Genomic DNA, 13,732 nt, shown 5'->3' on the forward strand with positions numbered 1-13,732 from the left:
CATTGATTTTTTTGACATATTTCATTTTGGCGCAAATTTGGTGAAAATATATTACAACGGGTATATTTTAACCGTTGTAATAAAGATTTGACAACGGTTGACTTTTATTGACCCGTTGTTATTAACATATAACAACGGTTTTGCTTTGAGAACCCGTTGTCAATAGTTTGTCTTAATAAAAAACTAATTTACAAACACATACAGCATACCATACACAAACACACACAACACCAGTTCAACCGTTGGTATCCTGAGTTTATTCTTCTCTCTTCCTCGCTTTTTACATTCTCGTCGCCGCCGGCCGTCGCCCGATTTCCGACGCCCCTTGATTCCGTTGCCTTCCCTTATCATCCTGCTCCTTCTCTTTATCATCATCATCATCAGGTATGTTCACTTTAATTTTGTGTTTCGTCATTAGGGTTTTAAGACGATCATCTTTTTTCTTTTTCATGCATCTGTTTGTTTTTCGTCTTCTTTGTTATCTTTATCATCCCGCATCATCTACTTCACTCCTCTTATTAGGGTTTAGGATTTTAGAAGCTCAATCTGTTGTTTTAAATTTTCATTCCTATTAGGGTTTAGGGTTTTAGATAATACTTTGCATGTACGTACGTTGTTAAGTTGTTCATTTCCTATATCATTCATATTTGAGTTTTAGGATTATCATGGGTGAAAAACGGAAAAGAAGTCAAAAGAACAATAAGCCTGGGGATAATAAACCTGGTGAGAGGGGTGCTACGAAGTGCCAGAGATGCCTTGCAGCTATAGCCGCTAAAGAACCGATGGAAATAACATGGAGTGAGAAGGGTTTCCCTACTGGTCTAAATGCGGGTTTTTTATCCAGTTGGATTGGATGTTGCACAAGACAGTTTGTGCCTATCCATTTAGATGATTTTAGAAATTTGAATCCAAAATTGGCGGAGTTATACTTGGCTCGTGTAAAGGAAGCCTTTATTATACCCGATGAAAGCCATGATAAGTATTTTATGCATAAGGCGGCGGATGTCCCACAGCGGTGGAGGTGTGACGTTGCTAGGGATTGGTTGTATGTGGACAAGGCAACGGGGGAGATGCGTAAGAGCCCACCGGGAGACAATAAGTGTCCCACCATCAGTCAGGAACAATGGGATCTTTTCAAAGAGATGAGAACTACTGAGAAGTTTCAGGTTAAACATCCTCGCCTTTTAACGATTTACCTATCATTTTTTTAATTAATGAGTCCTTTATATAATCTTTTTATTATCTCATCTACTTGCGCTTTTATATAATTTTTTGAAGCCGTTAGCAGAAGAAATGGTGCTAACATTTCATGCAAGAAGGGGAAATGGTATGGTTCTCGAGGCGGTTACAGAAAGATAGAAGAGAACCTCGTAAGTAGCATGCATTATTCCCCGGCCTGTGAGACTTTATTTTTTTAATCACACTTGGACTTGCATTGATACACATTTACATGTATAAATGTTACCATGTTAATGTGTAGCTGGCAAAGGGAGTGACCAACTTGGATCGGCATGTAACTTATAAAGAAGGGCACACGCCTAAAGGATCCCGGTCGTCGCGTGACAAATATGATGAGGAAGTGTTGGCCAACATAGTAAGCATTATTTTATTAAGACGAGTTCATTACTAACTTTATTATTTTAGTCACAAATATAATTTGAAGTTTATTTAATATATTATAGGACAACGTATTGAAAGAGGTAGAAGAAGGGAAATTCACTCCCAGTGGTCGTAATGACGTTCTTGCTAGAGCGATCGGCCGACCCGAACATCCAGGTCGTTTGAGGGGCGTCCCGTTACAGGTTGGAGTAACGAAATATTATGGGACAACTGCCCCGATAAAGAAGAAAAGGAAGACTAAGTCTGAGAAGGCTGACATGGTACCATTTATTCTATTATTTTCATTTAAGTTCAATTCACATGTTATTGTTGGGATAAAAATTGCTGAAACATTACATTCTTGGCACGCAGCTTCAGTTAATGGCATCCGTACTACTAAAGTTGAATGTTGGAGGCAAGCTTTCCGAAGAAGAAGTGAAGATGATGGAGGATGTCATTAACAAAGGGGGTAATAAGGTACAACAGATTGGTCAAGAGGCTGCTACTACCTTGGCAATACATGAGAAGGAAGTATCGGTCAACGAGATTCGAAAGATCGGTACCTAATGCTTCAAGTCAGTAATAACTAAAGCCGATCAGGTACCACCTAATACTTCCTTAATTTTTTTTTTTTTTTTGAGTAAGATCGGGGGGTGTGTTCCTGCCCGGCTCTAATGCTATAACTTCGACATCGTGCCATTGGTTAATTTTATTAGGTAAATAATGGGTCCGAAAAGGAGATACAACTTTAGAAGATGGTCATTGAAAACAAAGATACATCCCCTTCAAGTCGGTTCTGTTTTTCGATAAGGTATGCATACATGAAGTGTTTAATTAGTTAAATTTATATGAATTCTATTAAATTTTGGGATATAATAATGTATGTGTATATTCTTGAGGCCGTAAACAAGAGGGTAGTAGTTATTCTTGCGACCCTAAATTCGAAAATCCAAATGTGCGTGTTGGTCGTGGTCTTGTAGAAATGCAAACCAAATCAAAGAACAGAATCGTAGTAGTTCATGGCGAAAAATTTTGCCGAATCATAGAAAAGTAGAGATAACTACAGTCTTTCCAGGCCATGAAAACTTTCAACCGCTGTCCCGAGTTCGTGACGACATTACCATTCTCGGGAGATGCGGTTGGAGTTTCATCCAATGGCTCGAAACTCACATCTACTTGGCTCGGTCGTCTCCGCCTCGCCTCAAAGAATTAAAGCAGTTGGGGTTAGAAGAAATACCTTTATATATATGTTACATTTTTAATTGTTGAATGTTTTTATATGTTAAATTTATATGTTATTTTTTTTTTGTAGGGAACAAAAAAGCCGACTTTGGCGGATAAGCCTAATGTCCGGGGACTTGATGAGGTATTTAATTAACTTCTCCATTTTTATGAAAACCTCCCTTTAATTTTTTTTGTTTCTGTATTTCTAAAAAGTATGGAAATTTTTTGTATGTAGGGAACAGAAAAGTCGGCTAAGGCGGATAAGCCTAAGTCCCCGAACATGTCAACTACCTCGTCCAGACAACAACTTGATGAGGTATTTAATTAACTTCTCCATTTTTATGAAAACCTCCCTTTAATTTTTTTTGTTTCTGTATTTCTAAAAAGCATGGAAATTTTTTGTATGTAGGGAACAGAAAAGCCGGCTAAGGCGGATAAGCCTAAGTCCCCGGACATGCCAACTACCTCGTCCAGACAACAACTTGATAAGGTATTTAATTAACTTCTCCATTTTTATGAAAACCTCCCTTTAATTTTTTTGTTTCTGTATTTCTAAAAAGCATGGAAATTTTTTGTATGTAGGGAACAGAAAAGCCGGCTAAGGCGGATAAGCCTAAGTCCCCGGACATGTCAACTACCTCGTCCAGACAACAACTTGATGAGGTATTTAATTAACTTCTCCATTTTTTTAAAAACCTCGCTCCCTTATATTTTGTCTGTATTTCTAAAAAGCATGCATGGTAATTTTGTGTAGGGGACAAAAAAGACTGATAAGCCTAAGTCCCCTGCTACTACTACCTCATCATTGAAAGAGCAGGTTGACGAGGTATTTAGTTAAGTACGCTTTTATTTTTATTACTCCAACTTGGATATGTTACTTTTGGATTTTTTATTATTTTAATTATCTACATGTGTAGGCTGGTGGTAGTAGCACAAAATCAAAGAATCATTATTTCCCCGACCTGAAAGAAGTTAGGCGTTTAAACGACACACAATATAGTGGGAAGGATTACATGCAAAAAGTAAGAACGACCACGATGAGGATACTGCATGAGGAGGCTGGACGTCGCATAGAAACCGAGCAATTGATAATTATTCCGCTCGAGGAAGATATTCTAGGGGTTGAGCGCGAAGCACTTATGTCATGGGATATGCTAGCCATTTGGGCTGGCCTAGACCTGATTGATGTCCAACACGTATTTGTTTGGATGAGGTAAGTTTCTTAATAAATAATTTCATATTCTAATATTCTGACTACTAGATAGTGTTTTAATTAAATACCGGAATTAATACCGTAATAATGTAGGATATTGACATTGAGAGTGATCCCCGAGAAGAACATTCCAGTTGATCAATACGGATTCCTGTGCCCCTATGTTTTATCTTTATTTATTCCGCAATTCTCGTTCGAAGAACGGGTAGATTATATTGCTCAGCAATTGGCGACACCCAAGAAGCTGATTTTTGCCGCTTATAATGAAAAAGGGTAATAAAAAAATTAATATTACGTTTCTCCCTACAATTGAATTTTCATAACTAATTTATGTACTTGTTAATAATGATGATGTCTCTTGATGTAGGACTCATTGGGTGCTAGCAGCCATCATGCCGACAAAGAAGAAAGTTTTTTGGTTGGACTCTATACATCATCAACCAAGCGAGACTTCTAAGCGCTTGATTAATAAGTAAGTTTATAATACTGATTTATTTATAATAACATTAAGTTTCAATTTTTATTTATAGCAAAAAGCTCATTTTTGCCCCTAAAAAAATGAGTTTCTGCCTCCTTTTTTATTTTTAAAAAAAAAGGCCTTTGAGAAGAGAAGAGCAAACGAGCAGGATCAACCCACGAAAGATTCTGATGTTGACCCTGATTTTATTACGATAACAGGGGTGCGTGCTCAAATACAATACATTAAGTGCAAAAATATGTGTTTAATACTAATACAATACCTAAAGTTCAAGATTCTGATGTGAGCCTTCTCTCGTCTGTTTGTTTTGATGTAATAATAGGCCCCTCGCCAGCCGGATAGCATACAATGTGCATACTACGTTTGCCGGTTCATGTTGGAGATTATTAGGCGAAGATATATCCTTATTCCAGAAAAGGTTAGTAATTTAATAATGTGTTTATTACTTTTTTTAAATTAGAGCTGATGTTGTCTTGCTTGCTGCTATACCATGATGTTGCTATGCAGTATTTGATGTTGTTACAATAATGTCTTGTCTTTGTTTTTTCCGCAATATGTAATCAACCCGTCAGAAGAGATTCAGCAGTACTCAAGTGTAGATATAGACGAGGTAAGGGACATGTTGGGCAAATACGTCTTAGAAAATAGAAATGCATGATACTCAGAGTTTAGATCAACTTATTAGTAAATTTTTTGTTGAAGTTAGGGAATGCTGATTAGTTCATGTAAATTTAACTCCTTGTAAGTATATATATATATATATATATATATATATATATATATATATATATATATATATATATATATGATGATCTTTGTTGTGGTTGAATTGAATCTATTGAGTTCGATGAACTCATTTGTGATTTATCTTTGGTCTTGGTATATGGTCTGTCTTGATATATGCGAGTGTTTTTGAATGGCATGAAACAAATTTAATTTTTAAAAACATTAGGAGTTCGTAATAAAAACGGTTACTAAAAAAAACCGTTGTGAAGACCTTTAACAACGGTTACTAAAATAAAACCCGTTGTGAATACCTTTCACAAATACCGCGCATAATATTCAACAATAGGTTTTAAACGAAGAACCGTTGTTAAAATTCTTCACAATTTTGGAGGGAACGTTACAACAACGGGTTTTAAACTAAGAACCATTGTTAATAAAAATTTAAACAACGGGTATGTAGCATATACCCGTTGTTACTACAAATTTCAATTTTGGAGGGAAAGTTACAACAACGGTTATACATATGACAACCGTTGTTATATTATTCCCACCAAATTTTTGAAACACTTTCCACAACGGCTTACACGCAACAACAACGGCTTTTAACCGTGGTTAATACTTTCGACAACGGTTTAGGTAAATAACCTAACCGTTGTAAATACCTTTTACAACGGCCGCTTTAACAACGTCCGCTTTTTGTTTTTACAACGTTTTTACCCGTTGTTATAGCCTGTATCTGTAGTAGTGTTGCCATCATCAAAGGGGGAATTTGTTAGACCACACTTGGTTGATGATGCCAAGTTTCATTGTCATTTAATGGTTTGCTTCTTAGTTATTGTTAATAGCATTTGAAGCTTACAATTACTCATCAAGATGATGCAAGAATGATCAAGACGAAGAATATCCCTAGCCTAAGTCAAATGTTGTAAACGAGGTAGTGTAACATACTCAATTTGTCAAGTAACTGCAAAATCATGCAACAGTGCAATGCACTGTTCCTTCTGATACAACGGTGGAGATAATTTTTCAAAGAAAAATTTCAAGCTTACAAATGTTAACAATTTTCATTTCAGAAATCTTTTAAGCAAAATTGTGAGAGGAACATACTTTATCATATGAAAATATCTAAGTTCTTTTGGACTCAAAGAAAGTACACATACTTTTCCTTAAAGAAGGAAACCTTATCTTCCTTAACTTAAGGAACTACTTCCTCCATTCAACTCCACTCTACCACTTTCCTTTTTCACGTTTGCCAACGCGTGTTTTACGCGCTAAATATCGTTAGCTACGTATTTGCAAAAAATATAAAAGTGAAATATTTTTAATATACTCGTAAAGACGAATCAAACAAGATCCCACATGAATATATTTTCACTTACGTATCGAGAGAGAATTGAAACGGAATACTCACTCGTGAATAGTGTTAAAAAATGAAATAGGTAGAGTGGAGTTGAATGGAGGTAGTATGTCTTTTACTTTATTATCAAATCTTTTGTGAGTTGCTGAAATCTTCCAATGAGCCTTGTGTAGATGTAAATCAGTTACACACTACTCTAAAATTATTTTAAAATAATGAAAAGTTTTCATCATTTTCAAAGCTTAGATTTTTATAATAATTTCTCTACTATTAGGATTTGCGTTCCTTGCCTATATAAGGAGCTCTTTACCTCATTCAAAACTAAGACTTTCAAGAGAATTTTATTGAGTAATCTTTGCAAAGCATTTCAGAGTCAAAAAACTTCTGTTTTTTCTTTAGTATTTGCAAAAACCTTTTTAAGTCTTAAAGTCATCCATTGTTTCAAAAGTGTTGAAATGTCTCCATGTATTAGTCCGCTGCACTGTGACATAAAGAGTATGTTCTATGATTCTTTTGTTTAGGTTTTAATTGTAATCTCTATGTTCTTAAGTGAACCATTGAGATTCTGACTCTGTAAACCGTGGAGATAGAACTTAAGTCTTGAAGCGGAGTAGCTTTGAGCAAGGGAAAGTCTTGAAGTGGTGTAGCTTCAAGCAATTGCAACCGGAGTAGATTGGCTAGTTATTTTCATTGTAATGGTTTAGTTAAGTTTGAGTAAATTTCTAAACAAGCAATAAAATAACTGTTGAATGTAGGCTCCGGAGTAGGAGTTGAACCAATTTTTAAACATCGTCTTGTTTGTTTATTTAGTTTTACGTTATTTTATCATTCCACTTTTATTCATCAATCTCGCTGCCAGTACTGTGCAACAGTCACTCATACTGTTGCATAGACTTGTTGTACCTCTTGTGAACTTACAATCCATTAAGTTTCTCAAGTTTGTACTTAATAGTTCTTACTTGTGTTAGTCTCTAACCAAGTAAAGGAGAAAAGTTTAGAAGGTACACCTAATTGACCCCCTCCCCCTCTTAGGTGTTTATCATTCTTAACTCTTCGTTCATATTGGGGTGTAAAAGAAACAATGTATTTATTGTAAACTCAAGTTATCTTATCGAAAGGTTGGACCAACCACACACTTGTTTCGCTATGCATATAAACAATAAATGTCAATTGAGGTGAAATCATGTGAGAAAACAAAGTAAAATAAATTTTCACCAATTGATTCTAGTGGTGAGGGCACGACCAGTAAAATCATCTCACCCATTCATGATAGTAAATTTGATATGTTAAGAATGAGGGAGGCTGCTTCCCGTTATATACTTATGCATGAACGCCCCTTTTAAATATTAAAAGAACAAGGTTATAATTTGATGATGAAAAGAGTATAGCCTGAGTAGACAAGGATTTCTCGTGATACTAGAAGAGCTGACTATATTAAGGTGTATGAGCAAGAGAAGAAGAAATTGAAAACTCTAATGCGGCATACTGGAAGTTACAAAAGCGTGTGCTAAATTTCTTTCATTTGTCTCCCTCTAGGAAAGTTCCCTAGTTAGCTAATGCTATATATAAGTGTCTACAGAATTAGGACATCGAGAACATGGTTAAATATAATTTCTTATGGACTTTTGTTTGCGTTGTCATTATCCTCATCTTAATTTATACTTCAAGATTCGTGATTATGTTGTTATGGTTTCTGATACCTATCTTATAATCAAAATTACATAGTTTTACGATTTCGGTTGACAATGCTACAGCTAATAATTCTTGCATAAAGAATTTGAGGGAGACTTTCTCAAGGACAAAAAGATTGAGTTGTGATGGTAAAGTTTTTCTTGTTCGGTGTTGTGCGCATATTTTGAATATTATGGTTCAATTTGGACTTCAATATATTAAGCATGTTATTGAAAAAGTCCATGTGTATTATATTAGAGATAGTGAACAAAAAAGACTATTATTTTCGAAAAAGGTTAAGCAATTGCAATAACCATATAAAAAGTTGATTTTAGAGAATAAGACTAGATGGAATTGTACTTATGAAATGTTGGTGACAACATTAAAAATCAAGGATGTATTTCCTAGATATGCTGAAGAAGATTCATTTTATGCTTCGTGTTCTAGCATTGATGATTGGAACAGGGTCGAGAAAGTGTGCGAGGTATTCAAAGTTTTCAAAAGTGTCACAAATATAATATCTGACTCAGATTATCGTACTTCTAATTTATTTCTCATGGAGGTCTATAGAGTAGAAATGGTATTGGATAAGTACCAAGATGATTGGAAGAATGGATGCAAACTCTTGTTAGAAATATGAAACAAAGATTTGACAAGTATTGGGGTGAATGTAATTTGTTAATGGCTTTGGGTGCTATAATAGATCATTGATACAAACTGAGAGGTGTTGATCAGTATGTGTTTGGTAGAATGTACTTACTTGTTGAAGCTAGAGGGTATATGTTGCTAATACTTGAAATATGCTTATAACGACCCGACCTACCACCATCGTAACATACGTCAATATGATGGGATGCTCTCTCTAGGTCCATTATTTGTCATAACTTAAGCCCAAAAGGATAAGGCCTTGTTGCTAAGTGGTGGGCGCATTGAATATATTATAAGCTTCTTATGTTCTCCTTATTCTTTCCACATGGGACAACTTTTTCCACACATTTATTAGGATGTTACAATGCTGCTGATTTTAAAAGTTCTTGTGAGGGGAGACATCTGGAAAATATACAACATGCATGATGCCTTTATTAGTGATACTACAAGTAATGATAATGGTGACGACTTTGGATGTTATGATGTTTTTAAGTATTTGAGGTCTACTTCTACTCAGGAGGGGGGGGGAATACAAGCTTGATATATATCTTGATGAGGATATATATTGTTGTGAGGGCCAAGAAGAGTCGCTGAAATTCGATGTGTTGAGTGGTAGAGCAATGAGACCTTGAAGTATAAAATTTTATCTAAAATAGCATGTGATGTGTTATCCGTTCCAATTACAAGTAACTTTTAGTGTCGGTGGTAGAGTGATCGATCCATATCGTGCTTCTTTAGCTCCCGATACGGTTGAAGTTCTGCTTTGTGCAGGTAATTGGTGTCGTGCTTTACATGGAGTAAAAAAAAAAGCAGAACGTATTTTTATTTGTTAGATTAAATATTGTTTGTTTCGCTAGAAATACTAATCTTTCCAACTTGTTCACACATAATTAACCTGTTTTTTCGTAGGCCACAAAGAAAGAGAGCGTTGAGGTTACTATTATACTAGATACATAGAGAACAAGGTTATATTTCAGAAATTTTGCAGCAAAGATGTTAAAAAAGAGTGATATAGCTGCTAAAACAAATTAAAGTACATGCTGGATGATGAGATGCATTATGCTGAAACTTCCGAAGGCTCATAGCTAATAGATTGCTACTTGCATTTTACCTAGGATTTTGTTTTTGTAGTAAATGAGCTTAAACTCTTATTTACTACTATGTAGCATTTTGGTTTTGAATGGATGTAGTTTAGAGTGCTTTAAATTAAAAATTGGCAGTTACAGAACAATATTACATTGCAATTTCTAGACATAGTACTACTTGAATCAACAAGTACTAAGTATCCATTGAAAAATATGCACAGAAACATAGCTCAAGCCCATATAAAATAATTCGAGCCGAGCTCGAGCTTGCATTTCAAAAGCTCGTCGAACACCGGCCCAATCTCGAGCTCGGTTATTTTTACTCGAGCCAAACCCGAGTTTAAGTGAATTTCACATCAGATCGACTCGTTTACACCCCTAAATAAGACACGTATATTTAGCAAATATTAGGATTTGGTAAACTAAAAAAACACTTTTTGTTAATATTTTTCCTTGGTTTTTTATTATTGGAGGTATGATGACACTATTACCATATCCGGTATCCTCCTACTACGTCATCTATCTACGTATAAAAAATGGACGCATGCATACTTGCTGTTACGGAGTACAATTAATTAATTAATTATTTTAATTAAATTAATAATTTCTCCATTAATTTGTAGATCTCTTACCTTTCTTCCTGCTTTTCTTCACCTACTTTTCCCCCAAATCAATTCACAATTTCCACCCCAATCCCCAAATTTCACGAACCCTAAAATCAATTTTTGAAGAATGTTTCTGCTAGATTGGTTTTACGGAGTTCTTGCATCGCTTGGATTATGGCAGAAAGAAGCCAAGATTTTGTTCCTCGGCCTCGATAATGCCGGCAAAACTACCCTCCTTCACATGTTGAAAGACGAGGTTCGTCATCGTCGTCTTATCTTCTAATTAGGGTTTCGAAATTAATTGCTAATATATGTCGATTGATTTGTTATTTGGTCAATTGATTGATTAATTTGAGAATTAGGGTTTTCTCCATGTTGATTGATTGATTGTGATTTTGTTATTTACTGTTTTTTTGACGATTCGATCAATTGGTTGATTTGAGAATTGAGGTTTCAGAATTCACTGACTTTAATTTGTGCTTTGTGATTGATTGATCGATCGATTGATTAGCGAATTTATTGCTGATTTGATCAGTTGATTAATTTGAGGTGATGTCATGTTTGTTTGTGATAGAGATTAGTTCAACATCAGCCGACACAGCATCCGACGTCGGAGGAGCTGAGCATAGGGATGATCAAGTTCAAGGCTTTTGATTTGGGTGGTCATCAGATTGCTCGTCGTGTTTGGAAAGATTATTATGCCAAGGTTTTTCATCATTACTCTTATAATAGTTTGAAATTTCGGTTTTGATTCGTAACTTAGATGCTTAAGTAGTGTGGAGTCATCATAATTGTATGCTGGTGTGTTGGTTTTTGTTTGAATCTCCACTAAGATTTCCACTTTTTTGGTTCGTAAGATGTGACTGATTTTGATCAGTCTTTGGTTCATGGATTGAGTCGAGGTTGGTTGCAGACGTAATGTAACTGCGTGCTCAATGTGTGATAAATGGCATGCATATTTCCGTGGATGTTAGTGTACAATTGCGGTAGGTTCTGCACTTTTAGGGTGTGTTCGGATTGAGTGATTTGGAGGGAAAAGAAAGGGAGGGGAAATAGGGGATTTAAAATCCCTTGTTTGGATAGCAAATGAGGGTGGATGGAAATGGAGGGGGAGAGATTTGGAGGGATTCAATTTCCCTCCTCCAAGCCTAATCAAAATTTCTCCACAATAGGCAAGATTTGGAGAAAATTTGTATCCAAACACCTACACCCCATTCCCCCTCCCCTTCCATTCTCTCCCTTTCCCTTCCCTCCTTCACCCTCCCCTCCCTTTCCCTCCACTTTTGCTATCCAAACATACCCTTAGAGTGCGTTTGGATTGAAAGATTTGGAGGGAAAGGAAAGGGAGGGAGACTAGGGGATTTAAAATCCCTTGTTTGGATAGCAAATGAGGGTGGAGGGAAATGGAGGGGGAGTGATTTGGAGGGATTCAATTTTCCTCCTCCAAGCCTAATCAAAATCTCTCCACAATAGGCAAGATTTGGAGGAAATTGTATCCGAACAACCACTCCCCATTCCCCCTCCCCTTCCCTTCTCTCACTTTCCCTTCCCTCCTCCCCCCTCCCCCCTCCCCCCTCCCCTCTCTTTCCCTCCACTTTTGCTATCCAAACACACCCTTACGTGTTGTGGTATCCCCTCCGCTTTCTTGTACAATGTCGTTCGCACATTTCAAGACACTCATTTAATCTTCATCACCTCGCAAAATATTTGATTAGCTATTATAAAGTGCATACTCTTATGTAAGTATTTTATAGATATGGATCTTGTTAACTGAAGTTTTTTAACCTCGAACATTAAAAACCTCATCTGAAAGTACAAAGGAAGTGTTAATTTTGAGGCTCTTGAAAAAAGCCTCTTTTGTTTTGGGGGTTCGTGGAAAGAGTGGGCTGCTGTAGAGCATGTAACTGGGCAGTAGAGCTTATGATCTGTTAACTTAATGCAGTAGTTACGATTGAATGGTCATTGATGCAATCATCCCACACATCCTGCCCCTACAACGAGTTTGAAGGGTTGTGGCATGGTCGCAATGTGGATAGTTATGTTGATATTGCTGAGTTTTTGACATGCTTTAAAGAAGTTTACACGTCCCTCACGTCCCTGCTATGGCCTTTTTAGGATGCTTGAAGTACTTTCATTTTGATTTTATGTTTTGTAGTTAGTCTCCTCTTGGACAGTCTCACACAATGAAAATTGTGAGACATGCCACTAGTAGGGATGAATTAATGTATTAACGGATAGTTTAGTGTATAAATGGAGTGTAGTCTCACAAAAAGTATTGTGAGACCGTCTTGTTTGAGTATGTCTTTTGAGTAAACGCTATAAAAATTAAATTTGTTTGGCCTCTGTGGTAACTTAATCTCTTATCTTGATCTCTATTCTCTTAAAGGTCGACGCTGTTGTCTACTTGGTGGATGCCTTCGACAAGGAGAGATTTGCTGAATCGAAAAAGGAGCTAGATGCCCTACTTTCAGATGAAGCTTTGGCCAATGTTCCCTTTCTTATACTCGGGAACAAGATTGACATTCCTTATGCAGCATCAGAGGAGGAATTATGCTATCATCTTGGGCTTCCCAGCTGCACTACTGGCAAGGGGAAGGTGAATTTGGCGGATTCCAATGTTCGCCCGCTTGAGATATTCATGTGCAGTATCGTCCGAAAAATGGGATACGGTGAGGGATTCAAGTGGGTTTCTCAATATATCAACTGAGATGAGACTAAATTTCGCAATCATAAAAACATTTGTACACTTTTGTCCTTGGGCTTGTCCATTGACTTCCATGCTTCCTTGTTATGTTTTTACTGATAGAATCGAGAATTTTGATTCTTTAATTTTTGTTGTGAGATTATAATATTTTGTTGTCAGGTTGATTACAATGTAACTCTTGAGGATCGGATCTTGTTCTTCTATGACGGCACTTCTATATATCCATCCGCTTTATCGAAAATGTGTTTTTTTGTAGTTGTCATTGCGGTTCTTGTTTTAATATCAGTACTCCCATAAGGATTGGGGGTTTACTTGCTATTAGCTTCGAGTTTCTAAATAATTTGTACAATAAGTCGGTCCTATCCACCTTAGAGGTAGAGCACTACGCAGTTGTGCCTCCAGGTTTCATGATAATTACTTGG

General features: G+C 36.3%; 1 protein-coding gene and 1 long non-coding RNA gene across 2 annotated transcripts; both read left to right on the forward strand.

The window, feature by feature from the left end:
• Positions 1-3,425: 3,425 nt before the first annotated feature.
• Positions 3,426-3,867, forward strand: LOC141656025 (uncharacterized). Its single transcript, XR_012548293.1, has 3 exons — positions 3,426-3,486; positions 3,578-3,649; positions 3,741-3,867. It is a non-coding gene; the product is annotated as an uncharacterized LOC141656025 (long non-coding RNA).
• Positions 3,868-10,518: 6,651 nt separating this feature from the next.
• LOC141657105 (small COPII coat GTPase SAR1A-like) lies at positions 10,519-13,551 on the forward strand. Its single transcript, XM_074464239.1, has 3 exons — positions 10,519-10,862; positions 11,181-11,312; positions 12,993-13,551. Exons 1-3 carry the CDS (start codon positions 10,734-10,736, stop codon positions 13,311-13,313), a joined length of 582 nt encoding a protein of 193 aa, XP_074320340.1. The 5' UTR covers positions 10,519-10,733; the 3' UTR covers positions 13,314-13,551.
• Positions 13,552-13,732: the final 181 nt, after the last annotated feature.

The sequence above is a fragment of the Silene latifolia genome, chromosome 5 (assembly GCF_048544455.1).
Source record: "Silene latifolia isolate original U9 population chromosome 5, ASM4854445v1, whole genome shotgun sequence".
NCBI classification, from domain to species: domain Eukaryota; kingdom Viridiplantae; phylum Streptophyta; class Magnoliopsida; order Caryophyllales; family Caryophyllaceae; genus Silene; species Silene latifolia.